A 20,024-nucleotide genomic window follows, 5' to 3' on the forward strand; every position below is an offset into this window, starting at 1 on the left:
CTAGCAAAAAAACCCCAACAAAACAAAAATATATATATATATATAAAGTGAAAAAGAAAAAATGCAGACATTGTGGAGCTCTCAGTGGGGAAAATTTGCCTAGACTTCTGGCATTCAAGGGGTTAAGTGGTTGTTGCTGATCCTGGTAAGTAGCAAGCATTTTCTTCGATATTTCCCAAACCTTTCCTTATGTCATGAACCCATTCGCCACGTGAGCGTTTTTCCTCAGTACGAAGCACAGAAGCATCAGTTTTGTGTAGCATTGGTGGTTCAGTGGTAGAATTCTCGCCTGCCACGCGGGAGGCCCGGGTTCGATTCCCGGCCAATGCAACGTTTTTTTTTTAATTGTTATCGCTCTTATCTATATTTTTCCAATATTCTCTTTAGAATGGTCTCCAATATTAATATACTGATAATAAGTTCTTTTTAGCTATTGGGTAGACACAAATGAATGCCTGAATGTCCGAGAAGTGTAAGCGCAGGCAGCGGACGTCATGCAGCTTATGCTGTGGGCAGGAAGTGACGTTGAATGGATCCGTTTCAAACTGAAAGGAGGTGGGGAGAGCGGAGACTTATTATGGAAATTGCGGAAAGGATGCTGGAAAGACTGTAGTTGAAGACCAGTGGATGTGGAGATCTCATATTTCGTTGTGTGGAGGATTAGTAGATGTCGGTCTTGTAATCGTGTTCCCTATTGATCACATTGAACTGTTTTCCACCCGTCATCAGCCGGCGGTGTGGGCAGAAGCCGGAGCTGCCTCAGGTGAGGAGGGGTGTCACTGAGCTTATCCATGTATATGCAACATGTGGGGCTAACCCGAGTTGGTCGTGCGCAGTGCCGGGCTCACCTCAACCCTGCCGTGTTTATACATGTCTTTAGAACCATTGGATGTGTTTTGAACGAATTTAGTTGTGTTCAGTGAATACGCGTATAGTATAAGGTTCTAAAAAGGACGCTGTCTCGTGTTGTTTAACAATTGAGGTCGCTCTGTCCTTTGGTGACAGTATGTATATATAGTATATAGTGTATATGTGCAAGAGATCCATGTCTTCATGATAAATAATAAACCTTAAGTTTTTAATAACAACGCTAGACCCCGCTGTGCTTGCTTGTTATTGCCATGGCAAATTCAAATCGTTAAAACTTTATTTTCTATACTATTGTGTCTGTACAAACTATTATGTTACAGCAGAAAACATAAAAACGTCTAGTGAACACGTTAGACTCTTGTCCCCCAATGATATATATATATATATATATATATATGTGTTACTGATCTCCAATAGCTTGCTTTTGTTTTTATTTGATTTATATATGAGAATTCTAATGTCATTTTGTATAGAATAATTTTAAAAACTATTCGATGAAAGTGCTGAGCATATCTGACTGCGTTTATATTAGTAGCATGACGAGTTTCTGCATCATTTTTTGTTTTTTCTTAATGCTTTCCTGGTGGATAACCTCACAGAAATCAATTGATATTGTTAATAGTTTGCACTTTAATGGCAATTAAATGAATGAATGCAACATACATACTATGTTGTAATATATGTTGTAATATAATCACAAATAAGATGTAGGGAAAATTGTGTGTGTGTGTATATGCGCGCATGCTTAAGCACTGGTCAATTTGTCCAGTTGGATTAACCCAAATTCAAACATGTGAATCTTGCGGTTGTGTTATTGCTATTGTGTATTTATTATTTTTATTTTACTTCATATTTTAAAATTGTAAATCAAATTATCTCTTTTTTGTTCTTTTACTACTTTTTCAGAATGAATGAGCGCTTGAGTATACAGATTTCCAAACGTTCCTTCTCCAAAGAGTGATTCTCTTTATTCCCCTTCTCAGTCCTTCCTCTCGGGATCATCTGGCCTCGGACCAGACCCTCTTTACACTTCTCTCTGCCTGCCTGGGCGCCTCCATCCCATCCCCATGCAGCCCTAACCTTTAATCCAAAATGAACAGAACAATTCTGTTTTTAATGTGTGTAAATGTGAAGGATCTGACACTTGTTGAAAATTTAAATAGCTTTCCAGTTGTGGTTGACTTGTAACATCTTGATCTTTTCCAATTTTTGGCTTGTCAAATATTGCCTTAGAATCCTGGGAGTTGTGCAGCATCAGCAACTATAGATTTACAGACATTTGTCGTGTTGAAAGTTTGGATCCAGTATATATATCCACACTTTTCGCTTCCTTGATATAAATCATGTAGTAGCTAATCGTCTTTCTCATGATTTAAGATGTGCCCTAAACCCTTTTGGTTATGATCACCTATTTAAAGCTTGAAACGTGTGTGTGCATATTAAAGCAAAATGAATTCAGGGTTGGGAGGCTGATGAACAAAGGGATGTCTGTGATGCATGAGGGAGTTTTTGTTAGCATTACTTTATTTTCTCTGTGGGACGCTCTTTGAAAACCATTATTATGCCTGAGAGACAGGCCTGCATCTTTCCATTATAAACATCCTTCACAGATTACTCCCAGTTCCTGTTCGTACATGTTTTATGACTTGGTTGTAAGGTGTAGTGAGATTAACATAAATGAGACTACTTGTAGCTCTTGACATGTCCGTATATCTTTTTGATGTTGACAGTGGAAGCTGACTTTTGCCTTTGAAAAGTAACTTTGTTTTGTTAGTTTATTCATTTTCTAAGGGGAAAAAACATAAATATAAAACAGCATCTCGGCGAGAACAGGGTAGGGATCAGGTTAAAAAAAAAAATAAAGCAAACTATGGTAGACAGATGATGATAAAATTGCATGCCCAGCTCACCCATAACTTTCAAAACAGATGGTCATCTATCCACTTAAGTAGTTAAGTTGGAGTAAATGGCGTTATCTGTACAACACCAGCCTGGGAGGGCAAGCCAGATTATATTAAACAGAAAAAAGAGGGTGCAAAGGGAGTTGGGATGGTAAATGGAAATAGATTAGCGAGTATAAAGAGAGAAGGGATTGTAAGTGGCGATAGATTAGTGATGGTAAGGACCAATTTACAAAAGTGGTTAAAAGTTAAGCTCTGTTTGAGGACCCAGTGAGTTCTAACCAGCTAATCAATGTATGTAGGCTGGCATTATATCAGAAGCAGAATATATACCTTGAAAATATGTCTTTACAGACACTAGCCACTAGAGATTTCTTCCCTAAACCTTCTTTGACTCGTTTATGATGCCTTTGTTTTTCTGTGATGTAATATATAACCACCATATATTTATGATTCTACGATGATATGCATTTACATGAAAATACTCGGGAGGAAATTGGGAAACAAGTGTTAGGACCGAGGTGAGTCTACTGACCACTTTATGGCCTTTTCTGCTTTTTTTTTAAAATTTTTTTTATTTTTTAAGTGGAAGCGCATATGTACCATATGTATGTATATGTGTGTGTATAAATGTACGGCATCAGGCAGGCCTGTAACGTGTGGCCGATGACTGGATGTGCACGGCCACATGCCACGCTTTCCTTCTTAGCATCTAATGAGTCATAGTCTCTCCTCTGGGTGGTTACAACTGTGATATTCTCTTGTTTACTACAAGCCAGTGGAGTCGTTCATGTGTCTAGTTGATATGTCTAAGCTCGTAGCTAGCATAAACATAATATTTTCTTAAATGGTTATAGTAGGAGGCAGACGTGTCTGCCAGTGAGGCTTATGTGCATACGATGGTTCCTAGAGCCAATGACGTGTGCGTTAACTGGCAACTGGCAAAAGCAATGGCTTGGTCAGCAGTAAGTGTTACCTTTCTCCTTTGTAGGTTTGTGGTCGGCAGAAAAGGGAGAGTGACAGGTTTCTCCCAATTCAAAAAACCCCAAAATGAAACAAATGTGATCTCCAATCATGATGTGCTGCAGCTTGATAAGGAGCAGAGCAACATAGTTAAATATAATTGAAAAAACAAACAACAAAACTGCTACCGCTACCAGTAGACATAAAATGAAAACCCTTTTCAAGATTGAGTAGACATTCTAGCTGTCGCTTTCTAGCACAGGTAATGTGGTAAACCTTTTGAACTTATTATCCCCAGAACATTAACATTGACCAAAAAAAGGCAGTTTAAAAGTTCACAACTAGGCTTTAGCTGAAGCTGAAAAGGTTAATACCTTTTTATTGAGAAAATATGTAGAGGTCACGGAAGCTTTCTGGCCCTTTTAAAAGCCTCTTAAGGTTTTCTAAATGTGAGCAAAGTATTTCCAGTATTAATCACACTAGACCAGTACAACGCTTTGCTTCCTATATTCTGCATATTTCAGTTCAGGAACACTGCTTGCTTTCAGATCATTCTAATGACGTATTTTTGTTGTGGCCGATTGTGGAGACTCGGCTCACGTGCACCTGTGCGGTTCAGTTGCCTGTTGCACGACTGTTTTGTAGCTCATAATCAACTTGTGATATAAACGCTTAGTCAGCATTAGTCAGGTTTGGATGCAGAATGCTGCTCTTCCTGGTGAATGATATTTAGTACCTACAAGGAAGCGCCCCCCCCCCCCTTTTTTTATGTGATCGCTTGAGAACATAGCCAAGGAGATACTGTATATACTCTTGGATAAGCTGAGAATTTTAGGTAAAAAAAAAAAAAATAGTGGGTCTGGCTTATCTGTGTATACCATGACCTTATCCTGGGGGGCAACAGGAAATACTTATTTTCGGGTGGAACGGGTGTTGCGTAATGTTGCATGAGCCCACAGAAGTATAGAGCGGTAGCTCACAGTGCGCTTTGGGTTAAAGATGGGCTGAAGCTTCACAGTGGGTACTGCGTGTGTCTGGGTGTGTTAGTGTCTGCCTGTATGTATTACTCAGTACCTGGGTGTGTGCGTGTGTTAGTGTGGGTATCTGTGTGTTTACATTTTCACATCAGATTATCCGCATGTTGCACAGTTTTAGTGGTATTTTTGAGGGTCGGTTTATCTGTGAGTATTACACTGTAATTGAAGAAATTAGTGGACCTAAGAGTTAACCAGGGGTTTGCACAGTGCTACTTTAGTGAGTTAATTATAATAGGACCGTCCTTCATAACATTCAGCTTTGCCTTCAGACTCCTAGTTTTGGGAGTAAGCTTCATTGCAAAACTTTTCTATGGACCTGTCCAAGAGTAGTTTGCCGTTTTTGTATGTGTGGGTAAAGTATTTCCATTGTTGACAGATCACCTATGTAGACATTTCTGTAAAATTATGTAAACTGCAATATTCCTAATATGTAACGGATAAGAAACCAATAAACGAATATCAAAATACCCTGTATATATTTTTTTAAGAAATGTGATCTCTGCTCCAGGGTCAACTATGAGTTTATAATAGCTTTTGTTTGAGAGCCATCTATGTTGTGTGGAAGGTCATTCTATGAAATGGAGACAATTTTGCATTTTACAGTAAAGGAACAATAGGAATACTGAAGAAAACATTGTTTACAATCGGACCTTTTTGTTAATGACGTTACACTAATCTCTGGACTTTTTATATAGTCATACACACAGTTCTTTATAGTCATGTTTTGTTGTAGTTGGTTCTCTAATTTCTAATGTGATTGTTTTCCTTTCTTATTATCCAGAATGAGTCTTCTCATGATAAGTGAGAATGTGAAATTAGCCCGTGAATATGCCCTTTTGGGAAATTACGACTCTGCGATGGTCTACTATCAAGGAGTTTTGGACCAGATGAACAAATATGTGTACTCTGTTAAAGATACCTTTCTACAGCAAAAATGGCAGCAGGTTAGATTTGTTTTTACATGTGTATATATGACTTAATATTTTGGCATGTAAGTGCAAAATCTTGATGCATATTCTTTATTTGACCCCATTTTTTTGCCTAGGTAGACTGATGCCCCCCAAAATAAGGCCTGCCTATTGCGAAAGCTCTCAGTAACTGCTTGGAACAATGATATAGCCCTACACTTACTGGTTTTGCTTCATCAAAAACATGAAGCTTAAGAAAATCAAAAGCAAATCTGGGTTTCACCACAAGGATGAAAGCCTTGAGGCATTCCCAAATGTTAGGTTTTATGTAGGGCTGAAACAACTAATCGATAAAATCGATAATAATCGATAATGAAAATCGTGGTCAACGATTTTCATTATCGATTAATCGAATAGATTTTTATCAAATGCTCTGAAAAACTCCTCTCCTTATATAATCCGACCTCAAACAGAGATCGGATTATAACACTAGAATCCAGATCCCCCGCAACGCTGCAGAGGACCTGGATTCTCCTCACTGTCGGCCGGTCTCTCACTTCCGTCTCTCTCCCCCCTCCCATCTGCCTCCTCCCCCCTCCCATACATCACTCTGCCTCTCTACCCGGCTCCATTACTGACAGGCACTTTCCCTGCAGCTTCATAGAAGCCTCAGTGTAAGTGAAGGGCAGTAACGGAGTCTGTCTGTGCGATGCAGACCCCCACCGGCTGACAGAGGATCATCCTCTCTGTCAGCCGGTGGGGGTCTGCATCGCACAGACAGCCTCCGTTACTCACCTTCACTTACACTGAGGCTTCTATGAAGCTGCAGTGAAAGTGCCTTCAGTAACGGAGCCGGGTAGAGAGGCAGAGAGCGGTGTATGGGAGGGGGGAGGAGTCAGAGGGGTGTATGGGAGCCACCCTCCCATACACCACTCTGGCTCCTCCCCCTCCCATACGGCACTCTGCCTCTCTACCCGGCTCCCTGGTGTCTTGTCAGCAACGGAGGTTCACAGGAGGCAGAGTGGTATATGGGAGGGGGAGGAGGCAGAGTGGTATATGGGAGGGGGAGGAGCCAGAGTGGTGTATGGGAGGAGGCAGAGTGGAGTATGGGAGGGGGAGGAGGCAGAGTGGTATATGGGAGGGGGAGGAGGCAGTGGTGTATGGGAGGGGGAGGAGCCAGAGTGGTGTATGGGAGGGGGAGGAGGCAGTGGTGTATGGGAGGGGGAGGAGCCAGAGTGGTGTATGGGTGAGTTATAGTGGTGTGTGTGGGGGGTATTATGAATTTCAGGGCATATAGGCATATCAGGGGGCATAAACATATCTGGGGGTAAAAGGTATCAGGGGGCTCAGTGGCATATAGGGGGTATAAGGCATACTCCTTATATGCCAGTGATATGCAACTGAGCCCTCTGATATACCTTTTACCCCCAGATTTGTTTTATGCCCCCTTGATATGCCTAATATCCCCTATATGCCACTGAGCCCCCTGATACCTTTTACCCCCAGATATGTTTATGCCCCCTGATATGCCTATATGCCCTGAAAGGCATATCAGGGGCACAGCGGAATCTGGCATATAAGAGGTATAAGGCATATATGGGGGCAGAGTGGCAAGCTGGGGGTCAGATGTGCATAACTGGGGGCAGTTTGGTAAATAAAAAAAAATGTAAACAAGGCTTTTTTCTCATAGTTTTTTATTAAATATGAAAAATAGTTAACATGTGAATTAATATTTACTAATAACTTTGTATTAAAACCTAGTTTGAGAAACACTGTGTTTGGGTTCTTGTAGCGTTTATTATTATGTCAGTAAAATAAGAAGGTGAATAGAGAGAGGCCATTGCAATAAAGAGATGAAAGTGTAAATTGTACGTTTTTTTAATTGCAATTTTTCTTCAATTTAAAATAATGTATTTTTTATCCGATTAATCGATTAATCGACAAAATAATCGGCCAACTAATCGATTATTAAAATAATCGTTAGTTGCAGCCCTAGTTTTATCACTCATACGTGGATTGTCTAGCTCCTCAAAAGTACTTGTGAATGGAAACTTCTTTCCAATATATTGTTTCAAAGCCCGTCTGCCGTATTCATACACATTGGTATATTTTTATAAACACAAAACAAGATGAAACATTAGCTAAGAAAAAAAGAATTTAAAGATAGTGTCATGATGACCTGTTAAATTATTTAAAAGTCACCAGGGCTTATCTGTATTGTTGTGTACATGTGGACATACTGTGCTTATCTGAGACGTGCAGTATTTCACTCAATCTGTTGTCCAGGCACTATGTGGTCCAAAAAGCTGGATCTTTGTGCTTTGCAAGTAATATCCTACTATTTATCCAAAATTAAAAATAAATGCTTGCAGTTTGGGTATTCACCCACTGCAGGGCTGTGATCTGAAGAATGAAGTTATGAGTCCTAGATGGGAAGAGCCTACGTAGTCCACTTGGCAACCATCAGAACTATTTTGTGACACTGTAGTACTGTTCACCACTAAAAATATATGTCAGAGGGGAATAGGACACTGATGATGTAACTAAAAGGATTGACTTTTTTGTCATTCAACACAGCTTCACTTGGATTTATTGGTGTTGTAGGTAAGATATTCTATTGTTCTATTAAAACATTCAGTATCTGCATGAAAATGTTTGTCTTTTTATAACAAGCCCTCTTGGTTGCTATTTTTATTTTCATATTTTTACATTTCCCAGAATTATTTAGATGCATGGATTTAAAATTGCAGCATCCTTGTAAAAAAAATAAAAATTCTCACCTGGCTTGAGTGTGCACTTGAATTTTTGCTTGAGTAACATTTTGTCCACATTCATTGCCAGTTTGAGATTTTTGTTTCATTAATATTATCTATTTACTGATGGGTTATTAAACATTCTGTCAGTTTTTACTAGAATTCATCAGAATCCCTAAAAAAAAAAACACTGTAATCTTTCTCTCTGGGCTCGTTTTTCTTGGACAGATGTATTTGTCCTATTTCTCTTTGGTTGAAAAGTCTAGTCTGATTATAAAACCACAATAAGACAAACTGTTCTGACAAATAAAACAAAACAAGTTTCTGTTGGAGAGAAAGCAGGAGGCGGGAAGTCATCAGTGTCGTGTGTGTGTGTGTGTCTCATTAAGATTTGCATAATTCATCGTAAAAGCAGGATATATTATGTAATGAAGCTTTTTTTTTTTTTTTTGCATAACCTCCCTTTTATTTCACGTGCGTGTGTTCCTAAAAAGAGACTATAGGCTCTCTATTCATATGATTAAACGCCCTGATGTCATTTGTTATAAATGCACTGCATGGTAACCATTATTGTTGTAATGCCAATACAATGAGTTGTACTCGACTAAGAAGAACATGGTAAACATTTTAACTTGCTTAATACCTCACAGAATTAAATTCTCTTCTGGTGAACACAGCGCTGTCACATGTTTGTGCTCTCTGCAGCAATTGATTAACTGGAGCAGATTCTGTCAATTATGATATTCATGAGTTAATGCCACCACGGTTGTCAAGGGCTAATGGAGGACTCTGGTACTCTTTTTAGCAAGTAGCCCTCATGCAAGCATGGCTTTAGAGGGTATCCATTTTTTTTGGGGGGGGGGTGACAGATATGTGTTTTAGTTCTGTGTTCACAGCTCTGATTCCTGTTTGTGTAATTTTAACCAAAAACATTTGGGCTTTCTTTTTTTCTTCCAATTTTGGTCCTTTTGTTTGCAGACAGAAAATCAGAAAGCTTGTTACATTTGAAAACTGAATTTGTTGACACTCGCCCTCATTCACCCTTGCATGCTTTTTTCTCTCATTCTTTCACACTCTGAATATCTCCCTACTTTATCCTCCAACCGTTTCCTTGTCCCTGTCTACTTTTTCTCTTGTTCTTCTGTCTATTTTTCGTCTCCTCTTTCTGCGTCTGCACCTTTTTAGCTAATCTGTCATCATTATTTTGACCTCTCTGTGATCTTCCGCTCCAATCAGGGGAGATGGTGTGCCCGGAGGCTCCGCCCTTTTAAAGAGGTTCTGTCTGCTGCATTGTGTGATCTTAAAGTGTCATTACTATAATGATCTCCTAGTCTACCTTGAAGCTCAAGGAAGACTATCGGTCTTTAGTTATGATTTAACTAGAATCAACCATTACCAATAAACATCACAGGTCAGGATTCCTTTTCGTTTATTTTGTTGAGGTTCCTTCCTTATTTTCGGAGATTTGTATAAATTGACACATTTCGTTAAAATTTTAATTCCTATGAATCCGAATACCCTGAACTAAGATAAAATACATAAAAGGAGCTTGTAAACATGAAAGTGTTCAAAGTGTACTACTAGCGTATACTGTCCATTTTATTTGTGTCTTTCTAAACTTTTACTGTAGGTTTGGCAAGAGATAAATGTGGAAGCAAAGCATGTGAAGGACATCATGTCTACCTTGGAAAGCTTTAAGTTGGACAGCTCACCAGTAAAAGCGGCACAAAATAATTTTCCAGCTCAGGACGGTGAAGTCTGGTCTTTGCCAGTACCAGCTGAACGAAGGTCAGCTAAAAAGAAAATCCTTTTTGCGCTGGCACAAACTTATTCTGTCTTTGCCCTTGACGTTTTAATCGTTTTCTCTAAGTGACTGATTGTTTTCTGCACTATATCTTTGGTATAGAATACATTTGGTATCTAATGTAACCGTACAGTTCCTGTTTCTACTGACTTCGACAAGCGATGTACAGCATGATTACTTTGTCAACATTTTAGCGATTAAAATTAGCATTTTATTTACTCCTGTATTTTGTTTTCATAAATTGGTTGTGTTTCTGGTTTAGTAGGAAAGTTGGTAAAACTTGTTTATAGGCATATCCTTTTGGGTATGTTAAGAGTTAAATGGCTTGTTGTACTAATTATCTATTTATTAAAGACCTTCACCTGGTGTAAGGAAACGACAGTCTGCCCAGTGCAGTGACAATCGTGGACATAATAACCGCCTAAGTGCAGCTCCAAAGGGTCAGAACTCTAACTCGAGAAATGCCAATAATGCCCGTGTAAAACCAGCCCGAGCATTAGAAAAGAAGGACCCCCTGATCAAAGCAAGAGAAGAGAGGGTAAGCTATAGAGACATTTATGTTATGTATTTAATGTCGTCAGAGCTCATTTGTACTTTAACCCCTTAATGACAATTGACGGTCCGTTATGACTTCAGATGTCGACGCATTCAGCAACATCACGATCGGCATCAGGGCCCATGTCTGAGTACAAGCAGCAATCATTGATTGATGATTGAAATTGGAGAAATTGCTTGTGTTCAATTGCAGATCTATGAAATTCCTGATCCGTTAAAGAATCTTGAGACTTGGAGTTACATCTCTAGGATGAAGCCTCTTAGAAATCCTCTGAAAAATATAAAATATAGAAATATACAGTGGGGCAAAAAAGTATTTAGTCAGCCACCAATTGTGGCTTTGTAAGTGGGAGACTTACAAAGATGAGAGAGGCCTGTAATTTTCATCATAGGTACACTTCAACTATGAGAGACAATGAGAAAACAAAGTCCATAATTTTTAAAGAATTTATTTGCAAATTATGGTGGAAAATAAGTATTTGGTCAATAACAAAAGTTCATATCAATACTTTGTTTTATACCCTTTGTTGGCAATGACAGAGGTCAAACGTTTTCTGTAAGTCTTCACAAGGTTTTCACGCACTGTTGCTGGTATTTTGGACCATTCCTCCATGCAGATCTCCTCTAGAGCAGTGATGTTTTGGGGCTGTCGCTGGGCAACACGGACTTTCAACTCCCTCCAAAGGTTTTCTATGGGGTTAAGATCTGGAAACTGGCTAGGCCACTCCAGGACCTCGAAATTCTTCTTACGAAGCCACGCCTTCGTTGCCCGGGCGGTGTGTTTGGGATCATTGCCTTGCTGAAAGACCCAGCCACGTTTCATCTTCAATGCCCTTGCTGATGGAAGGAGGTTTTCACTCAAAATCTCACGATACATGGCCCCATTCATTCTTTCCTTTACACGGAACAGTCGTCCTGGTCCCTTTGCAGAAAAACAGAACCAAAGCATGATGTTTCCACCCCCATGCTTCCCCGTAGGTATGGTGTTCTTTGCATGCTCCGTATTCTTTCTCCTCCAAACATGACGAGTTGCGTTTCTACCAAAAAGTTCTACCTTGGTTTCTTCTGACCATATGACATTCGCCCAATCCTCTTCTGGATCATCCAAATGCTCTCTAGCAAACTTCAGACGGGCCCGGACATGTACTGGCTTAAGCAGGGGGCACTGCATGATTTGAGTCCCTGGCGGCGTAGTGTGTTACTGATGGTAGCCTTTGTTACTTTGGTCCCAGCTCTCTGCAGGTCATTCACTAGGTCCCTCCGTGTGGTTCTGGGATTTTTGCTCAACGTTCTTGTGATCATTTTCACACCACGTGGTGAGATCTTGCGTGGAGCCCCAGATCGAGGGAGATTATCAGTGGTCCTGTATGTCTTCCATTTTTGAATAATTGCTCCCAAAGTTGATTTCTTCACACCAAGCTACTTGCCTATTGCAGATTCAGTCTTCCCAGCCTGGTGCAGGTCGACAATTTTGTTTCTGGTGTCCTTCGACAGCTCTTTGGTCTTGGCCATAGCGGGGTTTGGAGTGTGACTGTTTGAGGTTGTGGACAGGTGTCTTTTTATACTGGTAACAAGTTCAAACAGGTGCCATTAATACAGGTAACGAGTGGAGGACAGAGGAGACTCTTAAAGAAGATGTTACAGGTCTGTGAGAGCCAGATATCTTGCTTGTTTGTAGGTGACCAAATACTTATTTTACCGAGGAATTTACCAATGAATTCATTAGAAATCCTACAACGTGATTTCCTGTTTTCTTTCCCCCATTCTGTCTCTCATAGTTGAAGTGTACCTATGGTGAAAATTACAGGCCTCTCTCATCTTTTTAAGTAGGAGAACTTGCACAATTGGTGGCTGACTAAATACTTTTTTGCCCCACTGTAAATATTTATGTTGTAACAGTCAGGCCAAATTTGACAGGTGTTTCACATGACACTTTCATCTACACTATAGAGAATTCTTATCTGTTGTATAGTGCATGAAGTATGTTAATGCCACCATGTGCATTAGTAGTATATCTTTGTAGTGCTGCATATAACCAGTTTTACATGAAGTACTCGTCTAATAATTGCTTTTTTGGTTTGTTTTAAAGAACAAATCTGCTAATGTGTCAGAAAGTGAACCAAAGAGGTTTGACGGTGCTGGCTACGATAAGGACCTTGTGGAAGCATTGGAAAGAGATATCATTTCACAAAATCCCAATGTCCGATGGTATGTATATAACATACATATTTTCATTAAACAATATATCTGAAGTTAGAACTAGTAACAGAATTACAAATAACAAACGTGTTAAATAAGAATGCCTGTTGATTTTTTTTTAATCGTGTTTCTTTCTCAAGACAATGCAGTCACCCTTTAAAGTCCTACTACTAACTGTTTTAATACCTTTATGTTTAGGGATGATATTGCAGATTTGGAAGAACCCAAGAAGTTGTTGAAGGAAGCTGTTGTACTACCCATGTGGATGCCCGAGTTCTTTAAAGGAATAAGGCGCCCTTGGAAGGTGGATATGTGTGTGTATAAATATATACATTTGTGCACACAAATTCTCACTGCTTTCATTATGTCTTTTGCCCATACTTGATAGCACTCCCATTCTATTTAATAGGAACTCCCAATGAAATCGGTGGGATTAATGGCCTGCCAATGACACGTGTGCTGTCTAAACACTAGTTTCCTAGCAAACATGCAGTTGGCTGCTGCTATTCCCACTTAGTTCAGCAGGAGCAGATCATCATGGGCATACCTGGGAACTCTCCGGGTCGCGGAAGCAGGGTCTTGGCACGCCCCGCTCCCCGCCCATTTTCCTTTTAAAGGACCGCCCCTGACGTCAGCGGGCAGTCCTGGCCGCGTTCCGCAGAGGAGCTCTCCGGGTAGCCGGAGACCAGAAGTTTCCAGGTATGATCATGGGTTCAAAGCAAGTTTTACTGAAAAAACGCGCAAAGTATGCAGAGCGGTATGCTGGGTTGACTGCTTTCAAGGGGGAAAAAATTATCAGGGTATTTTGAATGAGAGGATATAAAAATGTGTTTATTCTCTGCGGTCTTTTTTCTGGACAAGAAATAAAAAGCAGCACTTAATGTGTGTGTGAAACCCTGTGGGTTCATGGAAGATTTCAAAATTAACCTAGCTGGATGCCCCGATTATCTACTGTTTCTAAACGTATACTTTTATGAGGGTTACTTGAAAAGAGTGGCTGCTAATCTGTTGAAAATGGGACATGGGACTAGGCAATTAGTCTCTGAAAATTCCATGTTTGAAAACGGAAATGCTCTCTCTAGTATACTTGGAGGAAGTTGCAGAATAAAGTGGGTTTTTTTTTTGTGGGCAGTTGCAGATACGTTGTACAATAAATCTAAAGCCACATGCTAATGTATGTGTAAAATACACAACAACAATTAGTTATTGCAAAGTTCGGAATATATATATGTGTGTCAAATGCTATAAAATATTTCTCAATAATTTCTAGTTTATATATAAATTAAGAAGTTATTTTTAATAGTTGTGTTTGCATTTATCATTGATCCAAATACTTAAAGTATGTAATTTACTGGAAAAAAAACCAAATCAATAAGTACTTTCTCATCTATGTAAAACATAACACGTACGTTTTGTGGACAATAATCTTTTCTTTAGAATCACAAATTTGGACCAGTTAGGCTCTAAGTGAGCAGTGCATTACTCCTGGGAAAAATGTCCTCGTTGACTTGATATTTCTATACAATTCTGTACAATGCCAAACTATTATCTTATTTGAGACATATCCAGATTATACTATTTACGGATCAAAATGATTTAGTGAAACGTTTTCTCCGTTGTGTTATCTGCCTGAAAAAAAATGATCATCTTCTTTTTGCAAGGGTGTACTCATGGTGGGACCACCAGGTACAGGGAAGACTCTCTTAGCCAAAGCAGTAGCTACAGAGTGCAAGACTACATTTTTCAACATTTCATCATCTACACTCACTTCCAAGTACAGAGGAGAATCAGAAAAACTAGTCCGCTTATTGTTCGAAATGGTAGGTATTTAAAAATAAGTGTTTGTCTGAATTAAGGAAATATAGAGAAGATTGTGTTGTGTCGCTTTATGTGGATTTTGAAACAAATTGTTTAATCCTAGGGTTAGGTAGCTAGAGCAATTTTTTTTTCTGATGACTATCTGGAATTTTTTTGGGGACAATTTTTTTTTTTTCCCTTTGGTCCTCACCAGAACGGATGAAGCTTATTAGCGAGCTTGTCTCCAGCTTGTACTCCTATCTCTTACCAGCCTTTTTAAGGGATCCATCTGTTGTACATTTTGTTAGTTGTGTAATTTGGTCACAAGAAACAGACGCATTTTTTTTCAACTTTTATCTATTATATACATTTAATAGTGATTTGTTCTAGAATCATTAATACATGTTTTAAGTTTACATTTTAGGGAAATAAATCTGGTGTTTCTGTTTCTCTTTTAATATACATCCATTGTAAATTGGGTAAAATAAATAGCAACGTACATTGTCTGCAGGCAAGATTTTATGCGCCAACAACTATCTTCATTGATGAGATTGACTCCATATGCAGCCGTAGAGGCACTTCTGAAGAGCATGAAGCAAGCAGAAGAGTTAAATCTGAACTTCTAGTTCAAATGGATGGTAATAATAGTAATAATTATCATTGGGCATTAAACTTGGCAGTGCAAGCACATCAGGAGTAATCAAGTAACCCTTGCTTAGCTGTTCTGACTACTATTATATTTCAAAAAAAACATGGGCTTTTTTAATAAGAGATCATGCATTTTAATTAAACATTCATTTTAAGCTTACCTCCAGGCAAAATATAACTGTATACTTACTTCAGCAGCTTCTGTCCTCTTTCTTTTATCTTGCAATTTTTGATTCAGTAGCTGGTACCTTCAGAAGTAACGAAAAATGGACTTGCTGCCATCATAGTAGTTGTGGTAACCTTTAGATCGTTGCGTATATCCCCAAAACATATAATTATTGCTTGTGGGGCTTAAATTGAAACGTTTGATATTGTTGTCACAAAAGGGACACTCTTTAACAGATAAAAAATGTAAATAATCAATATGCACCATTATTAAATAATTCACTTTTTATAGGTGTAGGTGGTGCTTCAGAGAATGATGATCCATCTAAGATGGTCATGGTCCTTGCAGCTACCAACTTTCCGTGGGACATTGATGAGGCTTTGAGGAGACGATTGGAGAAGAGGATTTATATCCCTTTGCCTTCAGGTACGTTAATGTCTCTGTTGAGGTTGGATAATTAGGAGGCATATTTTTAAGAGCCTGGACTACATTACATTTATTTATTTACCACCAGCTGATTCCGTAGCCCTGTTACAACAGAGTAAGTAAAATGAATCACAAACAATAGCAATTGTTCTAACATCCCCTGCCTGTCTGTCTGAGGTGTAGGTGTGTGGTTCAAGTGTAGAGAGAACAGCAGGGGAGGTGGTGTCTGAGGACTTTATCGACGTTTCAGCAAGTTCAAGGAGCACCGGGGTAACGATGAACTGATTTCAGATTGATGGTTTGTTAGTCTCTGAGACACTACAATAAAAGGAATACTCCCTCTATATCCCCCACTTCTGCTGGGGGATGAGGCTCTGGCGCATCTTTGTCTTTGTGGATGAGGTACTGACATTCCCTATCCTGGCACTTCTGACTGCTATTGCTATTGACGCCCCATATCCCAGCACTTCTGGTCTGGCATCCCACATCCCTTTACCTCTGGATGCTGGTGCTCTCTAGAGGTCCATAGGAGACCACCCATTTGGTGTCACATGGTGTTTACAACACTCATATGTTGTAAAACCTTACACCAATTGTGCCCTGATATTTCACTTGGTATAGTTACTGACGGTTATTTCCAACGATGGCTCTGCAAGAATGTCTCCCTACCGTCTCCGTCGACAGCTCAGAGGATAAGCTCCTCCATATTTGTGAAAAATCATGGAAGGGTATCTTTGGGCAAAATGGGTGAGTTTCCGGGCACACCCTCTCCCCTGATCCTCCAATCGCAGGAGAGGATGTCACTGAAAGGTTACCAGGAGTTCATGTCCGAGGAGGTGCGGACAAAGAAAGAAGATGCTACAAAAGAAGCAGAGCTGTAAGACATGGAAGTGGTCAGCGAAGAAGTTTGGGAGGCATTCAGTGTGAGAGAATGAGAGTGGGGGTTAATGAGGCCATGAGATTCGAATGCAAATTCTGAGCTTTTTGCTTAGTTTTAATTAGCTTCGTAGGGGATTTTGCCTTGTTTTTGTATGAATTGGTAAAATATGCAATCACAGAAATGCGCACATTAGCATTCATAAATGAACAAACGTATGTTTCAGATAGGTATGCAACAAAATATCAGCATGCTCATTGAGTTTTTGCTGCACCTACTCAATGGAATAAAAATGAGTGCTTAATGTATATTGAGGAAATGGTTTATCATTTTTTATTTATGAAATAGGAAACATTTTAGACCCGGAATTCATGTTCTGTTTTAAAAATCTAAACTGGCATATATTCAACAAATAGTCACTGTATCTGACACCTAATGCAAACATTCTTGGACGGCGCTTGGCTGCCAATAAAAGAATCATAAGGCAAAATAGTTTTATAAGAATTGTAACAGATTTCTAAGAAAACTTTTTACCTCTGTATAATATGGTTTTTTTTTGTCTCAAAGCACTTTAATATGCATTTTTTTTTTAACTGAAAGAAAAAAAAATTTGCTTTTTGGAGAAGCTGCAGTGTAACTTTCCACTCAGTACTCCACCTTTGGCTGCTTAATGGCAAGAAAGAAAATCCATCTATTTGATTAATTTTAATTAGAGACAATTTAAAAGGGATACTGTACTGTTCTAAGCCTTAAAGTGAACGTGATGGCTGAAGTGTGCTACGATAAAATTGTATAGCTACACCTTTTCAGCACTTCATTGCACTGTTCCAGTTTTACCTACTTCTTATATATCTGATAAATCCTTATTAATCTTTTATATTTCCAGCCAAAGGGAGAGGTGAGCTTTTACGGATAAGCCTTAAAGAGCTAGAGTTAGCAGAGGATGTGGAGATCGACACTATAGCAGAAAATATGGATGGTTACTCTGGTGCCGATATTACCAACGTTTGCAGGTATGACTTGGTGTGTGGGGGGTTGTTTTTTCAAAAACAGGGAGAGCACACAATTCTTAGTCTCATTGTGGCTGGTATACATGTATAAAATTTTGCATACAATTCTTACTGGTAAGCATATTGAATTTTAGTCTGCCATGGTTTCTTAGTACATATTAAAGACCACTTGAGCTCTGCATATTTTCAAGACGGCCATATTTTACATAAATAGTAAGTCAACAATTGATGAAATATCATTCAGTCACAAGCCTGGAAATGTTAGTATAAACTATGACACGCCAGGCAAGTTAAAATCCTTACTTAATCCCGATGTGTTGTCTGCATAAGTAGCAGCTCAACCAAAATAGTTGGAGTCCCATGTTCTTCTTCAGACACTCTTGTTGTCTTGATGATGGGACATCTTTTTCAAGCATAGCTGAAGAGTTTAGCTATTGGTAGGAAAATAGTCATCTATACACTTCAGGTATTATTGTGGTTTAACCTTCAAAATAACACATTTGTTGTTAAATCTTCAGAGATGCATCATTAATGGCTATGAGGAGACGTATTGAAGGACTAACCCCAGAAGAAATAAAAAATCTTTCAAAGGATGACATGCACATGCCCACAACAATGGGGGATTTTGAAATGGCTTTAAAGAAAGTGTCCAAGTCCGTCTCTGCTTCAGACATAGAAAAGTACGAAAAGTGGATAGAAGAGTTTGGATCTTGTTAATATCTTGATAGAAATAAGTAAAACCTAAAGTTTATTAAAACAAAATTGCCTCATGTTTCAAATTATAACTTTGTAGTGTTTCAGGGCGCTGGCTGCTTTTTGTTTTAATCGTTTTGTAATTCTATGATTCTTAAAATAATAAAAGGACTATTTTGATTCTATTTACTAGTACACAGGCACTCATGAGCTAGAATTTGTGAGCACCAGTTGACACCGTTCACATCCAGTTATGAGTTGCTCATTGCTTCGGTTTCAGTACCAGAATTCTGAAAGGCCTGCTGTTTTCTTCCAAAGAGTGGATGTGATAGCCTTGTCAAGGTACACCCACGAGATTGTTTCATTTCAGTTTACCTACAACTTTTTTGGGGTTTTTTTTTGTGATTAAAACCCTCTTATGAAGTGTTTGAAATAAGGAAATCAGGAAAGGCTAACTACCTATTCCGGGGTAGCAGAAGGGAAACTTCAAAAAGAAATAACTGCTTTGCATAAGCATGAAGGAGCTGGATTTGTTTTTGCAGGAGGTAATGATATATTAAAAAAAAAAAAAGCCAGCCTGGGTTTTCTGTAAAGCTGCCCAGGGTCATTAAACGAAAAAAACCTTCTTTTGGTCTTCATTAGTGGACTGAATAACAGCCCAAACAGCTGTAATACGGCAGTTACTTATATTACTCTGTAAGATGCTGGTTATAACTCGCCAGTATACAGGCTTTCTCTGAGGCAGCTGTGCAATTGACCTCAGTGCTACCTTTTGTCGTACTCGGAGGTAGTCTTGTTTGGCTGATCCACTCTTATTCTAGGATTTTGTTCCCCATATTGCCATGGTGATATGCCAATCCTTGACCATCAAGCCTCGGCTTGTTAAAACAATCATGTTCCTACAGTTCTGCATAATTTTTTTTTTATCTATAAATTCAACAAGGTGACATGAATATAAAAACCATTTTATTTGTGATTTAAACAGAAATTGATTTTAATATAAATAACATTTGGTTGTTTTAACACATTTGCAATATACATAGAATGGACTATAACATGTATTTCCATTGTCAAAATAGGATTGTAGTGTTTAAGTTCAAAAGCTGAAGGTTAGACTTGTGTTTAATTAGTCCCTTTGGAATGATCCTTATAAATAGACCCTTTAAAGTCCTTTTACTTATCTGATGCCTTTACTGTTAATTTCATATACAGGGTGCCCAGGAAATCTAGTTCCATAATTTACATTCTGGATTTTGTATTCAGTAAAATTGTCATCCACATTCACAGCACCCCTCTTTTGACATAATGTAAAGGGGGGGGGGTCTAGGTAGGCATCCTGAGTAGGTCCGAATTAATCTTAACTCTGCTTTGAATAAATCCTTACACAATAGATATGGTCACATGGTGTGTATTTCTT

The 20,024-nt window shown here is 38.9% G+C and overlaps 1 protein-coding gene and 1 non-coding gene across 2 annotated transcripts; both read left to right on the plus strand.

The window, feature by feature from the left end:
- Positions 1–259: 259 nt before the first annotated feature.
- On the plus strand, positions 260–330 carry TRNAG-GCC (transfer RNA glycine (anticodon GCC)). The gene has a single exon. It is a non-coding gene; the product is annotated as a tRNA-Gly (tRNA).
- A 5,214-nt stretch (positions 331–5,544) lies between these two features.
- LOC149282108 (katanin p60 ATPase-containing subunit A1) lies at positions 5,545–18,631 on the plus strand. Its single transcript, XM_089498636.1, has 10 exons — positions 5,545–5,715; positions 10,063–10,220; positions 10,591–10,774; positions 12,881–12,999; positions 13,189–13,294; positions 14,652–14,810; positions 15,299–15,425; positions 15,893–16,027; positions 17,791–17,917; positions 18,433–18,631. The coding sequence occupies exons 1-10, from the start codon at positions 5,554–5,556 to the stop codon at positions 18,629–18,631; spliced, it is 1,476 nt and encodes a 491-aa protein (XP_089354762.1). The 5' UTR covers positions 5,545–5,553.
- Positions 18,632–20,024: the final 1,393 nt, after the last annotated feature.

Source organism: Sceloporus occidentalis, unplaced genomic scaffold (assembly GCF_023333645.1).
Source record: "Sceloporus occidentalis isolate IW3139 unplaced genomic scaffold, rSceOcc1.0.p SCAF_123, whole genome shotgun sequence".
Lineage (NCBI taxonomy): Eukaryota > Metazoa > Chordata > Lepidosauria > Squamata > Phrynosomatidae > Sceloporus > Sceloporus occidentalis.